Below are 27,274 nucleotides of genomic sequence, written 5' to 3' on the forward strand. Positions count from 1 at the left end.
GGAACGCGAATGGACCTGGTAAGTAAATGTGCCCCAATGTGTTCAGGGGCCTTCTGACTGGATGTATGAAAAAGTTGCAATTTTGCCATAAATTGTGGTTAAAATGTCACAAATAAACTCCAGTCCTGTTCAGGCATAGGAAAAACTTTACAAGAAGTTGCAGAAGAGTATGAGACTTTTGTGCAACTTTTTTTTAAAAGAGAAGCAAAAACCCCACAGACTCAGCTGCCTGATATATCAACCTCTAAGATAAATCAAACAAGTCCAAAACAAGGAAACAACAAGAAAAGTCACGCACACATGTCCTTACAAAAGATAAATGACCCCAAGTGACTTTTGATCTGCATGTTTGTTTATTTGGCAGTAACCAGGGGGGTAACTTGAGGGGATGCAGAGGCTCCGATCACAACTGGGCTAAGGAGGTTTAGGGGGCCCATAAGGTGTCACTTTTCAATATAAGAAGACTATTACTATAAAACATACATTATAGTCGGGGGCCTGGCACAGACTTTGTACTGAGGCCCATCAGCTTCAGGTTACGCCACTGGCAGTAACACATGATGGGGGTAATTTATCAACATCTTGTGTGGTTTCTTGTCCAACTTTTTGCTACCATTTCTTTCCCATTTAATGCAGAATTTGTCCCATTTGTACAAAAAGTTGAACAAGAAAGCATACAGTGTGGTGATAAATCACCCCCATGGTTGATATATATACAATTACTGTAAAATACATGGAGATAATAAAATACTCTGCAATTGAAACTAATTAAGATGGATGATTTGTTAAACTGTGTGATGTGAAGAGTTGGTGGAAGGTGATAAAATATTTTGACTTGTTTCCTAATTCACTGCATGTTTATCCCTTATTTATTATCTTTCTTCTATCTCTCTATCTCGTCAGGTTCTGAACCTCTTCCTGGCTCTCCTACTGAGTTCCTTCAGTGCCGATAACTTGAGCGCTCCGGATGAAGATGGTGAAATGAACAATCTCCAGATAGCCATCGCTAGGATACAAAGGGGGATTTCCTTTGCCAAACAACGTGTCATAGATTTTGTCCGCAGTTTATTTACCAAGCCCAAAAAAAGTGGAGACACTTTTATAACAAGTTTGTCTGGTAAAAATAGGAACAAAAACAACATCAATCCACACAATCATATCAACATGTCTTGCACACGGAAAGAAAAGGATGACTACATGGACGGGAATAATACCAACGGTGGCATCGCCAAAAGCGGAGAAAAATACGTTGTTAGTGAAAGTGACGATTACATGGTCAACCCTCGCCTCTCCGGCTGTGTACCCATTGCTATGGGGGAATCGGATATGGAGTTTCATGACGATGATGAGCAGAGTATTTTTACAGATGCTGAGAATGGTAAAGAGGTAAGGTCATAACATCTACTACCATCTTATCTGCTCCTTACTATAAGGATTGCCACTGTGGTAAAGTGCTCATGTTCTCTAGTATTTCTTTTCTAAGCTTATATTCAAGGCAGAATATTTTTAACCTGCAGGTTATATACCCTAAGGGCTCCTTTCCCCAGCATCAAGAGGATTGATTCTGCCGTCATACAAAGCTAATAAAAGAGTAAAATGAGTATTCTGCGGAAGCAGGATGGCAGCTTATTGTTAGTGCTTCAGTTAAAGGGATACTGCAAAAAAATAAAAAAATCCCATGTGCTCCATTATGGTATTGCACATGCTCTTTTTTTGCTGTGTTGATCTCTATCTTTTATATTGGGTGGGTTGGTTAGTATGAATCTGTCTCCGATGAAAGCCATTCTATATGTCAGTCATAGAGACGAATGTGTCACCCATCAAAGACTTCAGATCTTTTTGTAAGATGGACTGTGCTACTCAAGTTCTCCACAGGAGGTACAAAAACTCTTATCACAGCTGCTAATAATAATTGGACAGGATCCTTTCACACTGTTATAAAAAACTTTCAGCCTCCCTAACTATATATTTATGTTATGGAGACCTATGTGTCACCCATTAAAGACTTTTTGTAATATGAACTGTACCACTTATGTTCTCCACCAGAGTTACAGAAACTCCGATCACAGCTGCTAATAATAATAAGACAGATTCCTGTCACAGAGTTATAAAAAAAAAAAAGCTTGCAGCTCGGTCTCCCTGACTGTATACTTGTGTTATGGAGAATATAGATGAGGAGAACAATCACCATGCACTCCAAGCAAACAGACACGGTTGTATCTTTATATGGTATTAATATCAGAAAACTAGACATAGACAAGGCATGTATAAAGTCCAACAGTTTTGCTGAAATTGCACCCCACGTGCTACTTTGGGCATGATGAAGTTAGGAGCAGGACGGACAGGGGGGCGATGGAGGTGTGAACACCATGGCCATCTGTATTTACTATAGTCCCTGCCAAACAAACAGCAGAGACTATAGCTTAAAGGGGTGGCCACATTCAAATAATTGATATGGCTTGTGTAAGAAAAAGTTATACCATTTTCCAATATACTTTCTGTATCAATTCCTCATGTTTTTCTAGATCTCTGCTTCCTGTCCTTCTATAGAAATCTTTTATGTGTACTTCCAGTGGATAGAGATCTGTTCATGGTCACACAGGTGCACGGCTCGTTATTACCACAGAGAGTAATCAGAGCTGTGTGATATAACGAGCCGCGCACCTGTGTGACCATCACAGACCATGGGCAGATTTCTATCCACTGGAAGTAAACATGGGAGCTTTCCATAGAAGTACAGGTAGCAGAGAGCTAGAAAACTGTGAAGAATTTATACAGAAAGTATATTGAAAAATTGTATAACTTTTCCTTACACAAACAATATCAATTATTTGCTGAAAGTGGACAACCCCTTTAAGTCTCCGCAAAGTCTTACCTGGACTAAAAAAATCTGACCTACATTGCTTCTAGATATACTATGAGGCTGGAGTCTCCTAATATATCCATCCTGCAAAGCGCAAGTGGGGGATATTAGGGCAGACCGCCCATAGTGTTTTTCAGGCAGTGTAGAGGCTGTACTGCAAAAACTTAGTGTATAGTGCACAGTGTATACAATTTCGGGGATTTGGAAGCACGTTGCATTTCCACTGGGGGAGCTCTGTAAAAAAAAAAAAATTAGTACATAGTTGATAAAGAGATTGCCCGTCACTTAAAATTTTATATATGCTTTAAAATAAAATAATAATAAATAATGACATTATTTTTATCGCTATACTAGATAACGAAAAAGAACAACATTTGAAAACGTAGGGTTTTCTATGTTGCCACTTTATTTTGCGTATGGAACCGAAATAAGTGTTTATTATATGACGGTAAATTATACTTTTGCAATGATTAAAAGATTTCCTCCTTCCTCCTGTGATCCGGGTCACAGCTGTGCTGTCGGATACAGGTTCTGTTTCTTATTTAATCAGTGGACTTTCCCCACTAGGGATTTTTAGTATTGAAACCCAACCACATGCAGGATAAAACACTGTAGCATGTGATGAGATTTTTTCGTGACCTTGGTTGTTGGGTGGATGAATGAAATGGGTCTCAGTATCTGTCTTTCCCCCTGTGCATCCACACATCATGGAAGAAGAGGCGAGAGGACAATTTCCTGATATGGCTGCTTGAGAGTCTCTTGTGTTTCTTGCAGCAGGTGTGCTATTTCATCTATGATCCATCCCGTCAGCTGCTTCACTTTGAGTAGCTAAAACAAATGAGAGTAAACAAGCTTCATAGAGGGGGGTCTAATAGCTGCGCCGTGACGATGTGATATTGCAGTTTAGCATTTAGGACTATTCTTACAATCACACATTTTCTAGCATTGTAGGTTCATTTTGTTTTTCTGTGCAGAGAAACAAACATATTAGCTCCACAACACGGGTTTGTTACAAAAATCCATATAGTATGGAGCCTCATTTTGGAACCGGTTTTGCTGCTAACTGAATTAACTTAATGGAAATCTACCATCTAAATCCATAATGATAAACCAGGGACCCTTACTCCTCTTAAATTTCTTATCCATGGCTTTCCTTCTAAAATCAATTAGGCTACGTTACCAAAGCCCCTTCATGCACTAGCTTTACAGGTTGTTACACTGTGCAGGAGCACTCCCCCCCCTCCCACTGCATAACATTACAGCAGCTATAGAGAGGGGAAAGTGCTGAAGGAGTAGGGGGGCAGGTTAGACATGCCACTGCACAGGAGCAAACTAATTTATGCACGCCCTGGTACCTGTGGAACCACCTATGGAGAGCCCTGAGAGCTGGTGATATCACTGGGAAACTTGCACATGCGCATTAACGCCTCCCTGGGCAGCTGCAGTTCTTATCCATCGTCAGTGCAAGGAGGTGTTAGTGCACATGAGAGTGAGAGGCTCTCAGAGCTCTCCATAGGCATTGCCACAGCCAGCAGGGCGTGCATAAATTAGTTTGCGGCACAGCAACGAGGAGCTCTGCAGAGCTCATTAGCATATTTTAGAAAGTACATTTGTGATAACAATCAGGCGCTCGGAGAAAAATAAAAGAAGCTGGCTGGAAAAGGTACCGGGAGGGGGACATGAGTGAGTCACATCTAAGAAAAGTCATGCTTTTGTTTTCATTTTTTTAATAAAGCACAGGCCAGTCTGTCTCTGTCTGTTAAAGCCCATTCTCCAACCTCTGCAGTAGCTAATCCTATATATATATACTATACACACTGAACATATATGCAAAAAGTATTATATTGTTAAGGTTTTCTTATGAGGAATAAATACTAACACAGCTGAAATAGAACTCATCTGCTGTGACCTACAGTAACCAACCCAATATTAATGTTCATTAGAGGAATTACTCGGCTCCTGGCATCGGGCATCTGCTAGTCCTGTATAGGATAAAGCACATAATTAAATAAACCCTATTTGATATCATACAGACGGAATACAGCACGGAGGATTTGCATCCATAGACTTCTTATTCTAATTTTGATGTTTCTTACTCCTCTGCCGTGACTGCCCGCTCCTTAGCTGTAGATGTGATATGCATCGTATCAGGTACATTAAGGATAAATGCGTTGCGTCATCGCGCACTTGGCTGTCTATGCCAAAAACAGAAACTTCTACCATAAATCAAGATGTACTAAAGCATTTAATTATACTGATGCAGGATAACGGATCAGCCGGCTACCTGATGGATCAGACTTTATCATTACCGCCTTCATTGTAAAGACAATATTGCTTCAATGAGTCACAGGAGAGAATTGTACACGTCCTATTGTTGTGTCGGCAAATTCTCCCTGATGCGGTGAATGATTCCATGCTCAGGTCTTCCAGACATCAGTGACTCAGCATCCGGTACTCACATCAGACAGATGGTTAACAAAGCTGCTAATTTTTTGGGTTTTTATGTTAATTTCACGTAGTAGGTGAGGGAATTCTTGATATTCTTCATAGATTCATGAAAGGAGATGTATTTGGAAACATGTTCCATCATTGTGATCTTTGTATGGCTTAGCTTATTGTTACAGGATTTCCCCACTATGAGTCACAAAGCGTTAGGATCATTGTTGGCTTGTTTTGTATCCTACCATGACCTTGTTACTATTAAGTAGCAAATAATGTATCTGATGTCCCACATTAGAAAGAGAAAAAAATTATAAAAGAACCAAAAATGTCTACAGTTAGAGCTTATGTTATGTTACATGATTACAGTTATTTTCTGCATCAGTTGATCTTATGGCGTCACTTCCTGTCTTAATGACAACCAAGGCTAGATTTTCAGTAGCCAGAACTAATGTATTTTGTCAGGAACCAGGGGCAGTTGACCCACTGGACCACCACGGACGATGACATAAGCCGACACCTGGGAGCAGAGTTTAAGTGCTACCCGGTTTTCACCAGAGCCCGCCGCAAAGCGAGTTGGACTTGCTGCAGTGTGGCACCACCAGGTCGCTCCACAGGCACGACTTTGTCAAGACAAGGTACAGAATCAGAAGGCATGCACGGAGTCGTGGTAACAATGGGAAATCCCCACAAATGCAAGGGACATCAGGAGCAAGCTTTCTCTAAGGCACAAGATCTGTCAGGGGGCACAGGAAGAGTCCGGGAATTTATCGATCATTGATGCACTGGCACTTTAAACCTTAGACGGCTGGCATGCGTGCGCCCTAGGTGGCTTGGACGAGCCAGAACGAGGAGAGACACGTGATGGCATCATCCATTATGTCAATTTTGAAGTAAGATAAAGATTCATTGTAAAAAGTCACAGAGGTGGGGAGTTTATCACTGTAGTCAAGCCATCCCTGCCTCAGAACCTCTTCTCTCTTGTGAATGACATCACGTACCAGATATCAGGAGAGCCAGATATGATGGCCCTGGATAGAGGACCATCAATTACAACAGAGGGGATGTTTTGAGGTGAGGAGAGCTCTACTTCAGTGTTGTTTATTTTCTGGATAATGCCACCACAATGGGCCATGGAAGGAACATCTTCCAGAAGATGTTAAGATGCTTGACACCTTTATGCCTTCTATATAATTTATTAGCACCGTAACATCTTCTAGATGATGGTCAATAAGGTCATTTTCTGCTGATATCTTTTAAGAAGAGCTTGATATATAGTTGATTGTGGTCAATGGAAACGGGCAAACACATGCCGCTACTGCTTTGTTACACAAGTTGTGAATGGGTCATTTGGGTCGGGGGCCTGTTGCATTATGGTCCAGGACCTTCAAGTAACCCCTTCCTATGAATGTATACGTAGGGAAGGTTTCCAAAGAATTGGTGTTCAGTGTAAACATTTGTCACTAGTGTGAGAGGAAATGTGAAGGTTTTTGGCCAGCTTCACTCTTCATCACCTCCATGTTCTTTTTATAGTAGATTACCTGTAATGTGCTGTAGTGTTCTTTCATCGCACCTGCCTGGCAGCTTCCTTGCTACAGCTTATGTTACTCCATTCCAACACTTTGCTATCTGTTCCATTAGAGACGTTACTGTGGGATGTGAGTGCAGTGCTGAAGTCTTTTGACAGTGTTGATAGGTCCCCTTCCATCACCTACTTGTTTATGCCACTCATTCTGCACATTTCCTGATGACTTCATCTCACCATGATACAACATGTGCTAAAGGACACCCGTTTGTGATTTTATTAGTCCCATAGAACGGTTGTCCTGTAATTCACCGGTTCTTGAGGTTCTTCATATTTTAGTAAAGAGGATAGTTTGCTAAAAGAGTCCACACATTTAGTCACATAGCATCAGTTCTCATAAGATAAATTTCTTGTGAATCTGTGATTTCTCCATATAAAGATCCCCTACCTATTATGTGCCTATTATGTCCTATTAGAAGAAAGTGAGAAAGTTCCAGGTACAAATGCCCTGTGTTCCCTGCAGTATTGCATGTTAAAGAAAGATCCTAAATTTCCTATATAAACAAATAATGTAATGACTAGGTATATCCCTTTGTAAAGCTGAACATAATTTATTTTTTTTAATTCAATATTTTTAGGAATAAACTAGAATATTGAAGGGGGTGTGTGACTACTCCTGATAGGTCTGTGTCACACACAAAAAAATTGCCAAATTATTTTCTTTTTAAGGAAAGCATATAGCTACATTAATCCTAGAGATCATTGAATCATTTAATATTCACTTCACTGAAGCTTCGCCAAATTTTCGCTAGATCTGATTCAGGTCTGCATTCATTTGGTCTGAACAAGTATAACTTTATAGGAAACCTGTCACCAGGGGCATCATCTTCACTAAAGACAGGTTGCAAAAGCCCATTTCACCTGCATTTAAAATATGTCAATGTGCCTTCTCTCAGCATTTCCATTACAATATAATTGTGTGTTTTGACTTACCTGGCTTTTGACAGAATCCACTGTGTAGTCCCAGGGGTTCGGTTTTGGTTTGGATGCATTTAAAAAAAAACATGCGACTTGTCTGTGCCACTCACTCCTCAGCTCTCAGCCCCCACCTTTGTGCTCCTGTACAGTTCTTCCCTCCACTTCTGATGTCAGCTCACCAGGCTGTGAGCTCTTTCCTTTTGTGAGTAAAGGAGCAGGAGGGAGGAGATGTACAGGAACAGAAAGGCGGAGGTTGAGAGCTGAGGAGTGAGCAGCACAAACAAACTTTTGCCACATGACATGAAGTGGTGTGAGTGGGGTGTGTCCTACATCGTAATGGGATTGGCGGGATCTGAACGGGCACAGCCTACATTGCAATTGTACGCTAGTGTAGATATCAAAAGGCTGGAGCCTCGAGATATATCCAGTAAAGCGGAGCCGGTGATTTTATGAACAGTCATTTCCTTTAAGAATATTTCCTCGTTTCATCTTTTACCTTGATCATTCACTATAGTTTATGAGTATTGTCGAAAAAAACAGATGCTAACTTGGCCGTAAAAAACTAATGCTCTGAGAAAAATAATTTTGGCCAAGAATTGACATGGACATTGGTTTTTCCATTAAGTTATATTTAAAAATACAGTATTCTCCTATAAAAGACACCAATAATAGAGCAGCAACTTTATATTACGACTGATATCTCTTTCCCCCCTCTAAGCAGTGCCACCCCTGTCACCGGTTATGTCTGGTATTACAGCTCCCCTCCCTTCAGTTGTGGTGCTGTTGCTTGGAAGATTTAGACATATATTTTTCTCATAAAGGTACAATCCCTTTAACTCTTCTTGGGAATCTTTGTTGACTACAGTCATTTAAATAGTACTTTGGAAAGTTGAGAAAGGTTCCCTAAAAGCTCCTTGTACTTGTCTCCTATGATTTAAACTCCTAGTGTAAAAGTAGCAACATCTTAAGTGTTGATGTGTTTCAATGACTGTAATTTATTAGGGGGATGTAAAAGAACATTTGGGATCTGAAATAAGATGGCCGGGGTCATCAGGTTTCCTTCTTTTAAGTTACACCCTTCTACCAAGGTATCAGATGACTTGTGCTTTCCTTTTGTACGTTGTATCTTCTGGTTTACATATTTAGCTGTGTCTGATGGTTAATGTAATATTCTGGATCTTTGAGCAGGATTATGATGTTCAGGATTGTGTGTCACAATAATTTGTATCATTATTATTGATGAACTCACAAGTTTCATTGTGTCAAAGTGGTTGATTTCTATTCATATTTTTAGTCATACATTGCCCTTGGATATTTCAATAATTGTATATTTGTCTTTGCCCATTGCTGCCTTTGCCATTGACCAGTCTGAGGGCACATGTAAAAAGGTAGGTCCAACTTTCCTGTTATATGGATGTAAAATAAAGACTTTTGGCACTGTGTTTTGTTCACTTCTGTATGTGTATGTTGTATTTTGTGCACATAAAGGGACACTGTCACCAGATTTTACTTGATGAAAGGTAGGGGATGAAATGTCCTTTGTAGAATTCCCTCTTTTATGTGAAATCTCACATTAAAAAAAAATCCCTTCCAAACTCATTTGCACATGAACTGTAAAGAGTCATATTTTGCATGAGAAGGGGAGTATAACTTCAGATACCATTACTTTCAGTTCCAAAGTCCAAACTTTTGGTGTCATATTAAAGATAAACATCTCATCTTTCAGATTGCATCAGGTTTGTGGATCTGTGAGCTACAGAACCGGAAATATGTGCAGATAATGGGAGGAACTGGATTTGTATCTGCCGCTCGCATTTCCAACCATCTGTATCTCCATTACTGCAGATCATAGAAGCAAAAACCTGATGCAGTCTGAAAGACGAGATCTTTATCTTTATTACAACACTAAAATTTTGGACTATGGAACCAAAGATCTGAAGTGACATCCAGTCAACAAATTGTCAGTGCTCTACTCTTCAGAATAACTGTTCAAATTCAATGGGTAACCTCACTGAAGTGACATCCCCTTAAAGCCGTGTAAACTTGACTCAGCTCATGCCCTACCTAAGGGGGCTGGTAGTTTAATGAGGTAAAATCTGATGATATTATCCCTTTAAATTGGACTTGTCACTGTTGTTGATATGGTACCTCACAAAGTATTAATTTTGAAGCAACTTACAAATTGAAGTGTTTATTAATATATATATATATATATATATATATATATATATATATATATATATACATATATATATAATATTTTCTGCAATAATTTGCCTCTTGGGATATTGGGGAATGACGGTATGTAGTGAAAGGGATGTGGGTCCTTGTGGGTTCAGGTGATTACTTGTGGTCTCCGAAGCCAATCTGAATTTGTCACGAGATACGGGCATCTGTAATGCTCAGTAAATCCTATATTTTCTTCTGGATATAGAGAACCTCTTTGAAATCATTTCACTTTTTCACCTGCAGCTGAAAAGTGACGCATTAATTCACAAAATTGCTTGTCTCTTTGCAAAAGTCCCATTTACCTAAGAGCTAAACAACGCACAAAAGAATGAGCCCAACTTGCACCCACTTTCCTCCCTCCACAAGGTTCTTTACTCCATGCCCTGCCAGCTACAGGCGGCTTCAAGAGTCTGACGGGCAGGAATAATAAATACCGCCAGACGTATCACTGGATTATTAAACTGCGATATGCAGACCTTGCCCTCCCTGGATATCCACCCCATAAGTTTTGTGTGTCACTACATAATTCCTTTCAGACAGTCTGTTCCTGCTGGTTACTATCTCTGTGTTGCATCTGTTTTCTTTTGCTCTTTATTAAATCTTGCGGTATAATACGTGATTTGTATGTTGATATAAGACATGACTGTGCAGTTGTTACAGCAGTGATGTAAGGCTGGGGATAAGCAAGTGTGTATTTTTGTATACAGCTCTCATTCAGAAATCGCTGACTCTTTTCAGCCATACACAATTGGCTATAAGACAAATCCAAAAGCGAAAACGCCAGCTTTTACTGCGCTATCAATAATTGTATTGCGGCTAGTTTAATTAAGTTGTTGGAATAGATAATGCTAGTTTATGAGAGAAAGGGAGACAGGTTGGATTTTTTGAATAGTTTCAGCGCCAACATAATGGTGGCAAATGCGGAAACAATGGCCTGAGGGTATTATTGCCGCCTGGTCAGTATTTTTACTTTGGGGATGCTGTTTTTTGTTATTAACCCGCATTAGGTGATCCCGAGCACGGTGCGTGCCAAAACCATAAATCTTAGGCCACCTCCACTGGTTCCCACCCCCAGAGAGGATGCTCCCCTAGACAGACGAGTAGTCAGACGCCAATTATATTTGGAACAATCATCCAATACTGAACAGAGACAATTATTCAGTGATACGACACCCGATATCAACTTTAAAATGAAGAAAAATACACATTTTGCCGAGAATCCTTGATGTATTAGCAGGTGTCTAGATTTAATTGGTCACAATGAGCATTTAACTCATCACAAAATTTGATTTGATTAATGACTTCTCATCGCCTGCAGCTTCTGAGGAATATCACCTGCACAGTCTTGTTCCTCCCCGATGATCAAGGGAGTCGCTTCTCTTCTATGTGTTGGAGATTGATTACCAATTGACCTCTCCTGGGTTTCGGAGGGGGGGGGGGGGGTAGCAGCGAGAAGCTGAAATGGACACCTGATATCTGATACTACAGAACCTGAAATGTTGTGAAAGGTTTCTGTAAACTAAAAATGTGATATTTTTTTTCTGCAGAAACAGGATGACAGCATCTCGGAGTGCAGCACGGTGGATCTAAGAAAATCTGGGGAACTTATAGAGCAACCGCAGGACGCTTCTGAAGAGTGCATGGAGCCTGAGGAGTGCTTTACAGAAGGTATAGAACGTCTTCTTACAATGACTAAAGAGTCTGTATTAAAGGGGTTGTCCAAAAGTTAAAAAACATGGCTGCTTTCATCCAAAAACAGCGCCATCAGACTATGGTGTGAACTAGTATTACAGTCCAGCTGTAGAGAAATGGATGGAGCTAGGTTGCAATACCACACACTACCCAAGGTGTTTTTGCAAGAAAGCAGTCATGTTTTCCAAACCTTGGGCATCCCCTTTAAGTAGCATGTAACAGTGGTTACTAGTAATGCCAGAAAAATAAAGAAAAGATATTTCTCTAATAGGAAGGAATAGAAAAAACTTTTTTTTATATACAGACATACAGCTAAAAACCTGGGTGTTAATGTGACCTCTGCTGCCTTCATGGCTATGCCCTGTATTATGGATTATGTTCATTCTAATATAAGGAATAATACAGATATTGTTATGTAGTTTATTGGTGGACTGGAATCTTTGGAAAAACGTAGTTGTTTTTTGTGCGATAACCTGATAAAAAAAGGTTTTTTTCTGCCCCAAATGATTATAAACCTGTCAGGTTAGGTCATAGGATAAGCCATTAATAACTGATCGGTTGGGTTTGTGATACTCTAAAATCAGATTTTTGGATGATTGACAGGTGTCTGGGTTGTAACATCTCTGCCTCATATCTATTATGAACCATCACCTATCCAAATCACGAGAGGTCTAATTACTGGGACTCGAACCAACCATTGGAAAGAGGGTCCCCTTACTCAATTCAGTCTTTATGGGACTAAAACATATTAAATGACTGCATGCAGGCTGCATCAATGAATCTTGGGCACAAACTATTAAGAATTGGAATGAGGGATACCCTGCCCCCCACCAGCCAGAATCTCAGCAGTCATATACCACAGGCTTATAGGTATCAGCTATCCATTAGAAAGAATAACTCCATGAGGATTAATAACTAGCAGTCTTCTGCTCATTGCATGAAGAGATGAATGTGTAGCAGGGGCATAGCTAGGAGATGCAGACTTCTGACCCCTTCCCCCTTAAAAAATATACATATTTGTATACCCACACATATGAGTTACAGTATATATACAGTATATACACACATACATACAGTGTTACATGCACCCATGTATCATATACACAGATACACATCACATATACGCACACATACAGTAAAATACACAGATATATACAGACATACAGCATATACACACCCAATACCTCACATTCTGGGGCACCCTGACACTGGGGGCCCCATAGAAACCCCTGTAGAAAATATGAACTGTACAAAAATATACTAAATATTTTTTTATAGAAATTTTAATTGGGTTTAACAATATGTGACCGTATATATGTGATTATTCGGTAAAACGAAATATATTTATATATTAAAAATTATTTTCATTTACATTATTCTTTCACAAGTCCTAGTTAAACACTGGCTATAAAGAGACAGGATAACGCTGCCGCCATATTACTTCTACTATCAACAGACCGTACGAATGTTTCTATTGAAGTACAATTAGGTAAAACTGTGTGGCAGTGTCTTATAGCGTTGTCTGTAGCGCCATCTGCTGCCCACATACAGAAAATAGGTATTACTGGATGTACAACCAGCTTCTTTTTACCTGTAAAATATTTTTTGTCATCTTTAGTGGGACAGATTTACATCTTTGTGAAAAAGAATAACTTTGTTGCCCACAACACAGCTTTCTTTTTGGAAGTGTAGGATATGAAATGAGAGCTGTATTGTGATTGGTTGCTATTGTTCATATAGCTAGGATTCATTCTAAGCTTTTGTTTTAGCAAAAAACACAAAAATGTAGTGAAACTATTCTACCTGGTTAGTTGTGTAAATCCAGGAGTATAAAAAAGCCAAAAGACCTGTTTGTCTATCCAGACCAGTCTCAATATCAGAATCTCAAGTATTGTATGCAAAGCACGGTACACTAAATACTTAAAATATAACTTTCATTCCAAATGTCACTTAAAACCATGAAGAGAAGAACCAAAAAAATCCATAAACACATATATATCAAAGATTGTGGTAAGGTCTGCCAGTGCTCATGTAAAAGAGGAACAGTCTTACCATCTAGGCGGCCCTCTATACACTTTCCTTCCAGGTCTGGAATTGTTTCCATTGTTTCCATCCCATTGGTAACTAGAACAGTTTTACGTCTTGATGATAAATCTCCCCCACAGAGTCTTAAAGAGAACCTGCCATTTAAATTAACCCTTCCAAAATAAATACTTCATTAAACTCTATAAATAAAAGGCATTGTTCCTTTCCATGGCCACAATGTTAAAAAAAATCAGTTTGTAAACCTTTATATGCAACTGACCTGATGTGAGTCCAATGATATAAAGGGGTCAGGTATATGCAGTTCATTGTATTGTCCTGCCTTCTTGTACCTGATTGACAGGTCTCACTGCTAGGACCAGGGTGATGACATCTAAGGTTCTGTTACATTTGCAAAGTCTTTCCCATGTATGTATCTGATCCCATAAAATCACAGTAGCCTCCATGGAGGATGGAGAGGAGCAGAAGTCCATGGAGGCAAACATGCAAACATACCTGGGTAAAAGACCTTAGATGACATCACCCTGGTCACATGACATGCTGAGTAAAGGCATGGGACATGAGGAGTAGTGGATGGGAGGGGCCTGCTGAGCAGGACATGCATCCTGATGCGTGTCCTCTAAAATTTTATTTATGGGGATATATGGGAAACAATTTTTAGCTAAAAAAAGGTTGTTCGTTTATAGTACAGGCGGTCCCCTGCTTAAGAACACCCGGCTTATAGACGACCCCTAGTTACAAACGGACCTATAACTTTTATGTTAGTAAGTCAATGTACTTTTAATTTAGGCTACAATAATCAGCTGTAACAGTTATCAAAGTGTCTGCAATTAAGCTTTATTGTTAATCCTGATTCTTATGACAACCCAACATTTTTTAAATCCAATTGTCACAGAGACCAAAAAAATTCTGGCTGGGGTTACAGTAGTAAAATATACAGTTCTGACTTACATACAAGTTCAACTTAAGAACAAACCTACAGAGCCTATCTTGAACGTAACCCGGGGACTGCTTGTGCTCTATGGGAACCTGTCACTAGCTGGATTTGTGAAAATGTGGTGACAGGCTTCTTTAAAGTCAGACATTAATGTATAGGAAGCTGCCTTGTTTAATGTAGCTCTGGAGGAATAGTTTTACTTTTCCCACCCTAAATTTGCATATTCATTACCAAGGTAGGATGTAATACATAAAAAAATATTAAATACCAGCCGCTGTTATAGGGTTGAAGACTTTTAAATCATTTATTTGCTGGGGGTCTTAGAAGTAGATGCCTCCTATAGGCAAGATGACTAGATCCAGAAGAAATATGCAAATTCATAAATTAGATGTTTGGGAAAATGCATCCATTTTTCGTCTCTCTGTGTTATGGCCACTCCTCCATTGGTGATGTCCATTTCTTGTTGTGTAGGTGTTTCCAGTCACAACCACGTGTGGACCTCGTGCCGACATTTTCCAGTCACGTAACCGTTTCTCCTCCCCCTTTACACACAAAAAGCATCAGAGTCATTACAAATTAGGTTAATAGTGGTTTGGCGCCACACATCCATTTTAGGTTGTGCTGTAATAAGATAATTTGGTGCAGTTTAAATGCCAGTAATGGAAATACATGCCTCAAAGACTAATGCAATTTTCTTCTACTTGCTCAATGATATTTGATGCATGACTTCAAAAGCTCTTAAGGGAGAAAACACTTCAATTTTGTATAATAGAAAGGCCAAACACCGGCCTCCCCCCAGCCTCGGCTGACTCAGGAGAAGCATTTACTTGTCATTTTACCTGTCATAGTGATTTCTTAATGCTGTTTTCTCAGGAATATTAAATATGCAGCCGGGGAGCCGAGTCTTTGAGGGCAAGTTAGTTGGAGAATTAATCACAGTGGAGCAGACCAAAAAATTCAGTTCTGTATTATGTACCAGACCTGAATGGGCAAACCAGGGTCATGTGTTATATAGAGGCAAATGGCTCATTGCCCTGGCCCCAACTCTGACATTACCTGTATCCCAACTTCCCCACTAAGGTCCAACACTTCCTACATTGTTGAGCACACTTGAAGACCACACTACGCTTCAGGATCTGGTTACAACTGCTACTTCTGCACTATGGCTGTGGTCATCACTGGACTGAATTATGTTTTCAGTAAAGGACCGTTATCACGTGGGAAATCAGTGACTCACAGGATCAAGGTCCTGCTTGGTCCTTCACAGTTTTCAATATACCTTCTGCATCAATTCCTCGCAGTTTTCTAGATCTTTGCTTGATGTCATTCTATAGGAAGTGTCATTGTTTATTTCAAGTCGATGAAATTGGTTCATGGTCATGTGATGTCACACAGGTGCACGGCTTGTTATATCCCTAGTCGTGTGATGTTACACAGGTGCATGACTCATGATATCCCTGGTCATGTGATGTCACACTGTTGCACAACTCGTTATATATCCGTGGTACACAGGTGCACGGCTCTGATTACTCCCTGTGATATAACGAGCCGTGCACCTGTGTGACATCACATGACTGGGACTGGTTTAATTCACAGGAAGTAAACGAGGAAGCTTCCTGTTGAATGACAGCAAGCAGAGATCTAGAAATCCAGGAGGCATTGATACAGAAAGTATATTGTAATTCATTAAAAACTGGAAAACTTTAATTATAAAACAATATCATTTATGCGCTGAAAGTGGACAACCCGCTTCAAATTTTTGTTGGACAGAATTTTGGCACAATATTAATATAAACTAAACAAACAAAAAAAAGTACCCTATATACTCGAGTATAAGCCGACCCAAGTATAAGCCGAGGCCCCTAATTTTACCACAAAACCTGGTAAAACATATATTTTTTTACTCGAGTATAAGCCGAGTTTGGGTTTCAACACATTTTTTGTGCTGAAAAACTAGGCTTATACTCGAGTATATATGGTAATACGAACTACAGAATATAAAGATCCACCAGATTTGTTATCCAGCACCTGCCGCTGTGATGAATTTGACTTATCCTATCTTCAAACTAGAAAGGCTGAGTAAATATGGGTCAGGATTTCAAATGTGACAACAATTCTAAAAATAAGTTTGATTTTTGTGTGAATGCTATTTCTTACCAATTTTATTCCTTCTGCTCAGTTAAGTGTAATTATTGGTGTAAAGGTTATAGTGCTGTTACTGAAAAGTTTTTATAGGACTTTTTTCTTAAAGGGATCCTACTGTAATCTTTAAGTAAAGTATTTAACCAGTCACCTAAATTTTAAGAATTAAGCACGTTTCCCATAAGCCTATTTGGTGTGACAAAGTTCATCCTTGCACAACCATCTGCAAGACTTAAACTACAAACTCTGAACTGAACGAATATTCAGTTCAGTGTTTCTACATCTGGTACAGTAAATCCCGGATTTTCTGGACCAAAGTCACTTGTAAGCCACAAGCTTAAATAAATAAAAAAATACTCAACTTTGTTCATCTTCCTCTGTTTTCATTTGAACATATCCCATAAATCGCCCTGTTCCCCATCACTGGTTGCTGAGGTCACCACTATGGCAAATGGGGCTGCCTAAGAGTGACATGGATTGATAAGTGAGCGGTCCTTATTTTAATTTTTTGTAAGTCTTAAGTAGTCTTTATTATGCTATGTAGGACTATCACCAACAATGTTACCCATACTGTTGTTGAGATTTTTCAGCTGCTCCTTCCATGCTAAAACTAAACTTTAGAAATATGCAAATGTGGCTGAAGGGCTTTGGGGATGTTACATAGCATCTCAGGGCTCTGGCTGCTCACCAATAACAAAGCTCCCTGCTGCATTTTCATCTCATAGGACCATCCCTCATCCTTTCCCCTTCTGTGCCACCCAAAGCACTTCAGCTTCATTTACATATTTGTAAAGTTAAGTTTTGGCATGGAAGGAGCTTCTGGAAAGTAAAATTAAAGGTCTGGGTAAAATGTGTGAGCATATCCCTACATAACATAACAATTAGTTCAGGTTGGTAAAATGTGGTGATGGATTCCCTTTAAAAAATTTAGGACAACCATTTTAATTAAATAATATGGAGTCATGGGGAGATTTATCATCACGTTTCTGAGGTAAAACTGTTCTAGTTGCCCATGGAAACCAATCAGAACTCAGCTTTAATTTTATAAACAGCTGTGGGAAAATGAAAGCTGCGCTCTGATTGGTTGCCATGGGCAAGAAACTTTTGATAAATCTCCCCCATAGAATTGGGGAGATTTATTTCTTATGTGTGAAGAGGCATCATGGTGAAGGTCTATTCCCCGGATAGTGACGGTAAGGATGAACCGTGACACTTTTATTTAGTGTTTGATTAAAATATCAGGAAAATTCTTTTGCTTTTTTCGAATCTTTGTGTAAACATGTTCTAAATCACATGGAATAAAACCACAAAATCAATCTTAATGGGTTCATATAATTGTTACTTTTATAGATACAAACTCCCAGGACCATTCAGGTAAATCGTTTTGTCAGTGTTTTGAAGTAAAATAACCATTTGGTATGTAACCTTTCCGAAAGTAACCAAGCAGCTGCACATGTCCCTCATTCCCCTTTTTGACATTAACTGTATTCATAAGGCTATTTAAAAAGTGCCATTAAAGCTAATGCACAAAACTCGCTATTTTTGCACATTGCTGTTATCTTTTCAGCTTGCACCGAATGACTCGAATGCTTATTTCCCAGGGAAAATGTCAGGTCTATTTAATTTATTAACAAGAAGCAGAAAGGTGAAATCTAATAACGCAATAGGCGCTTTATAACCGGGAAAAGGACATCAGGATTCAATTTGGGTTAACAGTAAAGTTTTGTTTTCGGACCAATGTAATGTCTTTAGCATATAACGTTTCTTGTCATCCAATCAATACGGCTTATTATAACGATTGCCACCGCTTTGTGCAAAAATATCATGTGTCACCTTCACAATGGAGCTTTTAGTACCTGATTGAGTAATTTACCCTTCACCTTAGAAAAAGCACTGAACTACATGCATGGGCTGTAATAGACTAATACTTAGCAGAATGACCTTTACGGTCCATACCATGTACTAGTTTCATGCTTTGTACTGACTTCCTAGCCAGGTACCTTTCAGCACTGTCAGCATATGTGTTTGATAAAGGCAAACGTACCCTTACGGGAACATGTCCATTTTTCTGGAGAGGGTTGGAAGGTTGCCATTAATAGTACATGACATGAGTACATGATTATAATATTCATATCTGAAAAGGACTACCTAACGTAGAATACCTAAGCCTGGTAAGCAGGGATGTGAGGACCTGTCCAAGTTGGTATCTGAGCATTCTGTTTGGGAACAAGCTCAAACGCTCACCCCCACCAGTAGCACCCATTGCACTAATCACTGCTGCCGCCAGGGACATTTAAGTGCAGACATTGCAACGACATTTTCCCGCCTTTTACTCCACAATTGTTGCTCCCCAATAAATCTAGAATGATCCTGGAGTAATTTGAGGAGTTATACCCAGGTTAGGAAAGGATAGGATACATTGGAAGAAAATGTAAAAAATAAAGACTCAAAATGAGTTTGGACAGTTCATGTGTCCATATGGATGGATTAGGTGTACAGTGGTAGTGGGAATGTACTAATTGGATAAAATATGCCTTATCATGTCCTTTGTCTTATTTTAAAACTTTAATAAATGAGTCCAAGAAAAAAAATAAAAAAAGACAATGGCCTAAATTTATAAAAGTGGCTGCGCCAGTTTTGTGTCGCGGCTGCACTGTGTTTGACAAGACAGAAAAAATGTTCACCTAAAGGAGCATGTTCATAGACCCCCCTTCCCCTTAGGCTTCGGCCTCTTATTAAATCCAAAAGGGCCATTTATCAAGTGCTCCTGATTTGGTTTAGACCAAATAAACCTGGTCTAAAAATGAGGAAAAGTACGTTTGTCAGGATAAGGCGTTCATGCTACCGCTCCCCATCCCCACCCGTTCTGCTTCAAGCTCCGTCACGTCCATAGTGGTGCCCATGGCTCTAACAGCTTAAAATCAGCTGAAACGCTGATGATATTGTATGCCCAAAATGGTGCCAACTTAAGATATCCGTCAAGAAAAAAACAATTCTCAGGAAAATAAACAAAGCATATATATCTTTTTAAATGTGGAGATAGATACACAGAGTGTTAATAATTATAGAAATATTCTCAGTTGTTTAGGTAAATTATTGCCTTAGAAAAGTATAAGTATAGTAAGTAATGTCCTCCTTATGAGTCACATTTATTCGGTCCCCCAAAGACTATCAGCACGCAGCACTGGCTGTTCATTGCAATGATCAGATTGTACCTAAAATTTATTGGGAAATATAAAAGCAATAAACTCTGCAGTAAAACAATGGAGTTCTTACATACTCTGCCCAAAGACAAACAGTCGTAAATCATACGTTTATTTGTTGGAAGATTTTTGGATGACATTATTTAACTCTTTTTGGTGAGATTGGACACATAGTAGGTTGAACTGATTCTTACATTGTAAAGCTTCAATTCCGATAAATTAAAGTTTTCTACAGCAAAATCTTTACTGTAATCTCTTCAGCAAATACTGGATATGGAACCAGAAATGAACAAGGGTCAGTGAAGTGACAATATTCAATCTCTGTCCACACTCTATATGGAGAATCTTACAACAGCCAGGAGAAACTATTCAAGCCTTGCATACTGATATAAGCAATGGGACTATACACAGGGTAGTCTTTTCAGAACATCAGTATCACCATGTCACACATCTGGTGTCAGAAAGTCCAATTGTGGTCTGAGCCTACATGTACATTTAGCAGTCCGAATGTAGATCTTCTGTACTGAATCGACATGCTGTGTTCAGTTAAGCAGTTCTGCGTTTGTAAAGGTAAATCAAGCAGTTTTGTCGGAACAACCGGCCTTACTGAACGATGCTTGAACATCAGTCCCCAAGGATGTCCACACAACCCATTGTCTTCTCTTCTTGCAGACTGGTCAGTCTCTTCTCTAGCTCTCTCTATAGCTTTCATTTTGCCTCTTGCCTTGGCTCTGCCTCTGCCCTTTCTGGTTCTGGATTTACCTGTATTCATGCCTGCGCTGCTTTATGTTGGACTTTTCCTCTCTAGGGGGGATTTGTTACCACTTTGTCTGGTTTCTTGTACTGTATTACTTTTTTGTCATATCTATCAAATTGAGACTGTTTTGCCGTAACAAAAAAGTTATAACTGAGAAAATTTCAAAAAGGGGCACAAGAAAACAAAGTGGTCACAACCTCCTCCCCCATAGACTTCCTCTCTGCCCAGACTTCTGTGTCTCCACCTTCTCTTCCTATCAGTGCACCCTTTCTCTGTGTCCTATGTGTAAATTCTTTGGTACAGAACACTGGCAACCTTTGCTGACTTGAGGAAACACTTACATTTCCGAAGCGTCTTTGAGCGCTGAAAGGTCACCATTCATCATGACAAACTAACTTTTATATGCACAAATTCAACATTTTCGTAAAAATCCTATCTTGTAGGAAGCTGGAAAAAAAATGGGTGACAGGTTCTTTAAAATGTAGTGGTTATTTCAGAAAACCTCTGACATATCACTTTGATTGGTGGATATTTGGATACTCAACCCTCCCTTGAGACAAAAAAGCAGGAACCATTTTTGAGCACTGTTCCCCTTTAATACTGAGTTCAGCTCAAGTATTTTATGGACTCGGAAACCTCCTTCTGTCGAGGGTTGAATATACCCCAAGGGGCACAGTGCTTGGCTGAAAGTTTTCTGTCTCTTCAATTGGGGGGGGGGAGCTTTTACCTAGACAGACACCAACCAAGTTTTGTCATAATGACATAACAGAGGTTTTGAGAACACAATTTTTTGGCAATTATTTTTACCTGCTATACGGCAGAAAGTGTGATGTAGGAAGAGCAAGCCCTGCCATTCCTAAAAGTACACCCTATAAAGCAACTTATTGTTGGAGCTGCATCCGTAATAATGCTCTTTGGACTCATTGAATATGATTACTTCTTAGGTTGCCTACAATACTGTCCGTGCTGTAAAGTTGATATCACAAAAGGATTCGGTAAAATATGGTGGAAAGTCAGGAAGACCTGCTACAAAATAGTGGAACACAACTGGTTTGAGAGTTTTATCATCTTCATGATTCTTCTCAGTAGTGGAGCATTGGTAAGTAAGACTTTATGTTTTAACATGTATATTGTACAGAATTTTTATTTCTTTCTTTTTGTAGATTGTTTTGGGGTTTTTTTCGCAAGTCAACCTTCCATTCAGTTATTGTAGTTACTAGACACAGATTTCTCTCTCTGGGAGTTCTGGGAGGTCACTGGACCAACTTAATCCAATGAGTGACCTTCTTATAGCATGGGGCAAAACAGGAGTTGGAAAACAGAAGTGAAATCCCATGGTCTGAGGAGGACACTCATTTAATAAAGTGGGTTTCATGAGCTTCTGGAACTGCTCGCAAGATACAGGCCCAAAAACCAAAAGTACCAAAGCAAGGTGGCAACCAGGAGCGGTGAAAACCACTTTAAGTTCTCATGGAAAACCCTTAAAGCCAATGTTTGTAGCAATAGCCTTAACTTAGGTTATTCCAAGTCACCTCATACCAATGATCTTCTTCAGATCTCACTGACTCTGATCTCACTTACTGCACTTATGTAGATGAACTAAATTGTCATCTATAGTGAAGACATGGACTAAGTTAAATGGGTATCAGTGTATCATCATCATCACCCATATCAAACCCATCGGATATATATTGAGAAAAGAAATAACGTTCATATTCATAGACACATGCAGTTATTGTCCATAGATTATGGTTTGTTCATCAATTACCTTTCATTGACTCTTCTTGATCACTATCATAGATGCATGTAGCTGATATGACGTCCATTATATAGAAATCCTATGCAGTCATTCTGTCCCTTGAACTCTACTGTTTGGATGTAGAAAGTAAATGGTTGTGTTTCAGTAATAGTTGAAGTCCCCAAGGGTGTCACAGATGTGATTGTATTATATATTCTTCCTGTACAGCATGGATGTAATCTCATTGACTTAAATGATGTCATTAGAGATGAGCGAACATGCTCGTCCGAGCTTGATGCTCGGTCGAGCATTAGGGTACTCGAAACTGCTCGTTACTCGGACGAATACTTCGCCCGCTCGAGAAAATGGCAGCTCCCGCCGTTTTGCTTTTTGGCGGCCAGAAACAGAGGCAATCACAAGCCAGGAGACTCTGCACTCCACCCAGCATGACGTGGTACCCTTACACGTCGATAGCAGTGGTTGGCTGGCCAGATCAGGTGACCCTGGGATAGACTAGCCGCTGGCCGCGCTGCTCGGATCATTCTGTCTCTGGATGCCGCTAGGGAGAGAGCTGCTGCTGGTCAGGGAAAGCGTTAGGGTGTTCTATTAGCTTACTGTTAGGCAGGAGTGATTCTCAAAGAACCCAACAGCCCTTCTTAGGGCTACAATAACGTTCTACTTTTTTTTATTTTAATTTGCATCTTTTACCATTTTGTGAGGAATTAGCAGGGGGACTTGCTACCGTTGTGTTTAGCTCTTAGTGGCACACATATCCATAGCAAAGACCGAAGTGGCAAAATTCAGTAGGGGTTGGATTTCTATTAGGCAATAACTCAGTGTCATCTCATCTGGCATAGTAGTGTGCTTCCTTTGATACTTGGCTAGAAAATAGCCATAGGAGAATACAAACAGCTTCTTGAAGCCTACAGTAGCGTTCTATATATTTGATTTCTGGTTGATCTGCTGGTGGCTGTAGTTTCTGCAGTGCATGTACTTGCCAATTCTGAGCAATTTGTAGTGAGACTTGCGACCGCTGTGTTCTGCGCTTAGTGGCGCACATATCCATAGCAAAGGCCGAAGTGGCAAAATTCAGTAGGGGTTGGATTTCTATTAGGCAATAACTCAGTGTCATCTCATCTGGCATAGTAGTGTGCTTCCTTTGATACTTGGCTAGAAAATAGCCATAGGAGAATACAAACAGCTTCTTGAAGCCTAAAGTAGCGTTCTATATATTTGATTTCTGGTTGATCTGCTGGTGGCTGTAGTTTCTGCAGTGCATGTACTTGCCAATTCTGAGCAATTTGTAGTGAGACTTGCGACCGCTGTGTTCTGCACTTAGTGGCGCACATATCCATAGCAAAGGCCGAAGTGGCAAAATTCAGTAGGGGTTGGATTTCTATTAGGCAATAACTCAGTGTCATCTCATCTGGCATAGTAGTGTGCTTCCTTTGATACTTGGCTAGAAAATAGCCATAGGAGAATACAAACAGCTTCTTGAAGCCTACAGTAGCGTTCTATATATTTGATTTCTGGTTGATCTGCTGGTGGCTGTAGTTTCTGCAGTGCATGTACTTGCCAATTCTGAGCAATTTGTAGTGAGACTTGCGACCGCTGTGTTCTGCGCTTAGTGGCGCACATATCCATAGCAAAGGCCGAAGTGGCAAAATTCAGTAGGGGTTGGATTTCTATTAGGCAATAACTCAGTGTCATCTCATCTGGCATAGTAGTGTGCTTCCTTTGATACTTGGCTAGAAAATAGCCATAGGAGAATACAAACAGCTTCTTGAAGCCTACAGTAGCGTTCTATATATTTGATTTCTGGTTGATCTGCTGGTGGCTGTAGTTTCTGCAGTGCATGTACTTGCCAATTCTGAGCAATTTGTAGTGAGACTTGCGACCGCTGTGTTCTGCGCTTAGTGGCGCACATATCCATAGCAAAGGCCGAAGTGGCAAAATTCAGTAGGGGTTGGATTTCTATTAGGCAATAACTCAGTGTCATCTCATCTGGCATAGTAGTGTGCTTCCTTTGATACTTGGCTAGAAAATAGCCATAGGAGAATACAAACAGCTTCTTGAAGCCTACAGTAGCGTTCTATATATTTGATTTCTGGTTGATCTGCTGGTGGCTGTAGTTTCTGCAGTGCATGTACTTGCCAATTCTGAGCAATTTGTAGTGAGACTTGCGACCGCTGTGTTCTGCGCTTAGTGGCGCACATATCCATAGCAAAGGCCGAAGTGGCAAAATTCAGTAGGGGTTGGATTTCTATTAGGCAATAACTCAGTGTCATCTCATCTGGCATAGTAGTGTGCTTCCTTTGATACTTGGCTAGAAAATAGCCATAGGAGAATACAAACAGCTTCTTGAAGCCTACGGTAGCGTTCTATATATTTGATTTCTGGTTGATCTGCTGGTGGCTGTAGTTTCTGCAGTGCATGTACTTGCCAATTCTGAGCAATTTGTAGTGAGACTTGCGACCGCTGTGTTCTGCGCTTAGTGGCGCACATATCCATAGCAAAGGCCGAAGTGGCAAAATTCAGTAGGGGTTGGATTTCTATTAGGCAATAACTCAGTGTCATCTCATCTGGCATAGTAGTGTGCTTCCTTTGATACTTGGCTAGAAAATAGCCATAGGAGAATACAAACAGCTTCTTGAAGCCTACAGTAGCGTTCTATATATTTGATTTCTGGTTGATCTGCTGGTGGCTGTAGTTTCTGCAGTGCATGTACTTGCCAATTCTGAGCAATTTGTAGTGAGACTTGCGACCGCTGTGTTCTGCGCTTAGTGGCGCACATATCCATAGCAAAGGCCGAAGTGGCAAAATTCAGTAGGGGTTGGATTTCTATTAGGCAATAACTCAGTGTCATCTCATCTGGCATAGTAGTGTGCTTCCTTTGATACTTGGCTAGAAAATAGCCATAGGAGAATACAAACAGCTTCTTGAAGCCTACAGTAGCGTTCTATATATTTGATTTCTGGTTGATCTGCTGGTGGCTGTAGTTTCTGCAGTGCATGTACTTGCCAATTCTGAGCAATTTGTAGTGAGACTTGCGACCGCTGTGTTCTGCGCTTAGTGGCGCACATATCCATAGCAAAGGCCGAAGTGGCAAAATTCAGTAGGGGTTGGATTTCTATTAGGCAATAACTCAGTGTCATCTCATCTGGCATAGTAGTGTGCTTCCTTTGATACTTGGCTAGAAAATAGCCATAGGAGAATACAAACAGCTTCTTGAAGCCTACAGTAGCGTTCTATATATTTGATTTCTGGTTGATCTGCTGGTGGCTGTAGTTTCTGCAGTGCATGTACTTGCCAATTCTGAGCAATTTGTAGTGAGACTTGCGACCGCTGTGTTCTGCGCTTAGTGGCGCACATATCCATAGCAAAGGCCGAAGTGGCAAAATTCAGTAGGGGTTGGATTTCTATTAGGCAATAACTCAGTGTCATCTCATCTGGCATAGTAGTGTGCTTCCTTTGATACTTGGCTAGAAAATAGCCATAGGAGAATACAAACAGCTTCTTGAAGCCTACAGTAGCGTTCTATATATTTGATTTCTGGTTGATCTGCTGGTGGCTGTAGTTTCTGCAGTGCATGTACTTGCCAATTCTGAGCAATTTGTAGTGAGACTTGCGACCGCTGTGTTCTGCGCTTAGTGGCGCACATATCCATAGCAAAGGCCGAAGTGGCAAAATTCAGTAGGGGTTGGATTTCTATTAGGCAATAACTCAGTGTCATCTCATCTGGCATAGTAGTGTGCTTCCTTTGATACTTGGCTAGAAAATAGCCATAGCAATAGGATAGGATTGTTTGGTTTTAAAAACTCAAAAAAAAACAAAAAACACAAAAAAAAAAAAAAAACACAAAAAAACACCAAAAAAAACAAAAAGAAGTAAAAAAAAAAAAAAAGTTATAACTCTCATTTTAAAAATGTTTAACCCGAGGGCTAGGGGTAGAGGACGAGGGCGGGGACGTGGGCGTCCAACTACTGCAGGGGTCAGAGGCCGTGGTCCTGGGCGGGGTGAGACACCACCTGCTGATGAGGGAGCAGGGGAACGCCGCAGAGCTACACTCCCTAGGTTCATGTCTGAAGTTACTGGGACTCGTGGTAGAGCACTGTTGAGGCCAGAACAGTGCGAACAGGTGATGTCGTGGATTGCTGACAATGCTTCGAGCAATTTGTCCACCACCAGTCAGTCTTCCACGCAGTCCACCCATGTCACCGAAATCCCCACTCCTCCAGCTCCTGCACCTCAGCCTCCTCCCCCCCAGTCTGCCCCCTCCCAGGAAAATTTGGCATTTGAACCGGCATACTCTGAGGAACTGTTTTCTGGACCCTTCCCACAGTCACAAACCACTTGTCCAGTTGCTGCTGAGCAATTTTCCGATGCCCAGGTTTTCCACCAGTCACAGTCTGTGGGTGATGATGACCTTCTTGACGTAGTGGAAGTGTGTAAAGAGGTGTCCGACGATGAGGAGACACGGTTGTCAGACAGTGGGGAAGTTGTTGTCAGGGCAGGAAGTCCGAGGGGGGAGCAGACTGAGGGATCGGAGGATGATGAGGTGACAGACCCAAGCTGGGTTGAGAGGCCGGGTGAACACAGTGCTTCTGAGACGGAGGAGAGTCCTCGACCTGAACAGGTTGGAAGAGGCAGTGGTGGGGCCAGACGGAGAGGCAGGGCCAGAGCTGGTGCATCAGCGCCACTGTCAACTAGTGAAGCTCCCGTGGTGAG

The 27,274-nt window shown here is 40.5% G+C and overlaps 1 protein-coding gene across 12 annotated transcripts in view; it reads left to right on the forward strand.

Moving 5' to 3' along the window:
- LOC140133559 (sodium channel protein type 5 subunit alpha-like) overlaps positions 1-27,274 on the forward strand; it is a 286,670-nt gene that overhangs the window by 202,512 nt on the left and 56,884 nt on the right. For 6 of the 12 annotated variants that reach the window (XM_072153872.1, XM_072153869.1, XM_072153873.1 and 3 more), the window contains exons 17-21: positions 904-1,386; positions 9,173-9,193; positions 11,582-11,702; positions 18,199-18,222; positions 21,753-21,907. In XM_072153872.1, coding sequence (XP_072009973.1) covers positions 904-1,386; positions 9,173-9,193; positions 11,582-11,702; positions 18,199-18,222; positions 21,753-21,907 — 804 coding nt within the window. The remainder of the gene's footprint in view (positions 1-903; positions 1,387-9,172; positions 9,194-11,581; positions 11,703-18,198; positions 18,223-21,752; positions 21,908-27,274) is intronic. The other 6 variants (XM_072153881.1, XM_072153877.1, XM_072153878.1 and 3 more) reach the window with 3 other exon arrangements.

The sequence above is a fragment of the Engystomops pustulosus genome, chromosome 5 (genome assembly GCF_040894005.1).
Source record: "Engystomops pustulosus chromosome 5, aEngPut4.maternal, whole genome shotgun sequence".
Classification (NCBI taxonomy): domain Eukaryota; kingdom Metazoa; phylum Chordata; class Amphibia; order Anura; family Leptodactylidae; genus Engystomops; species Engystomops pustulosus.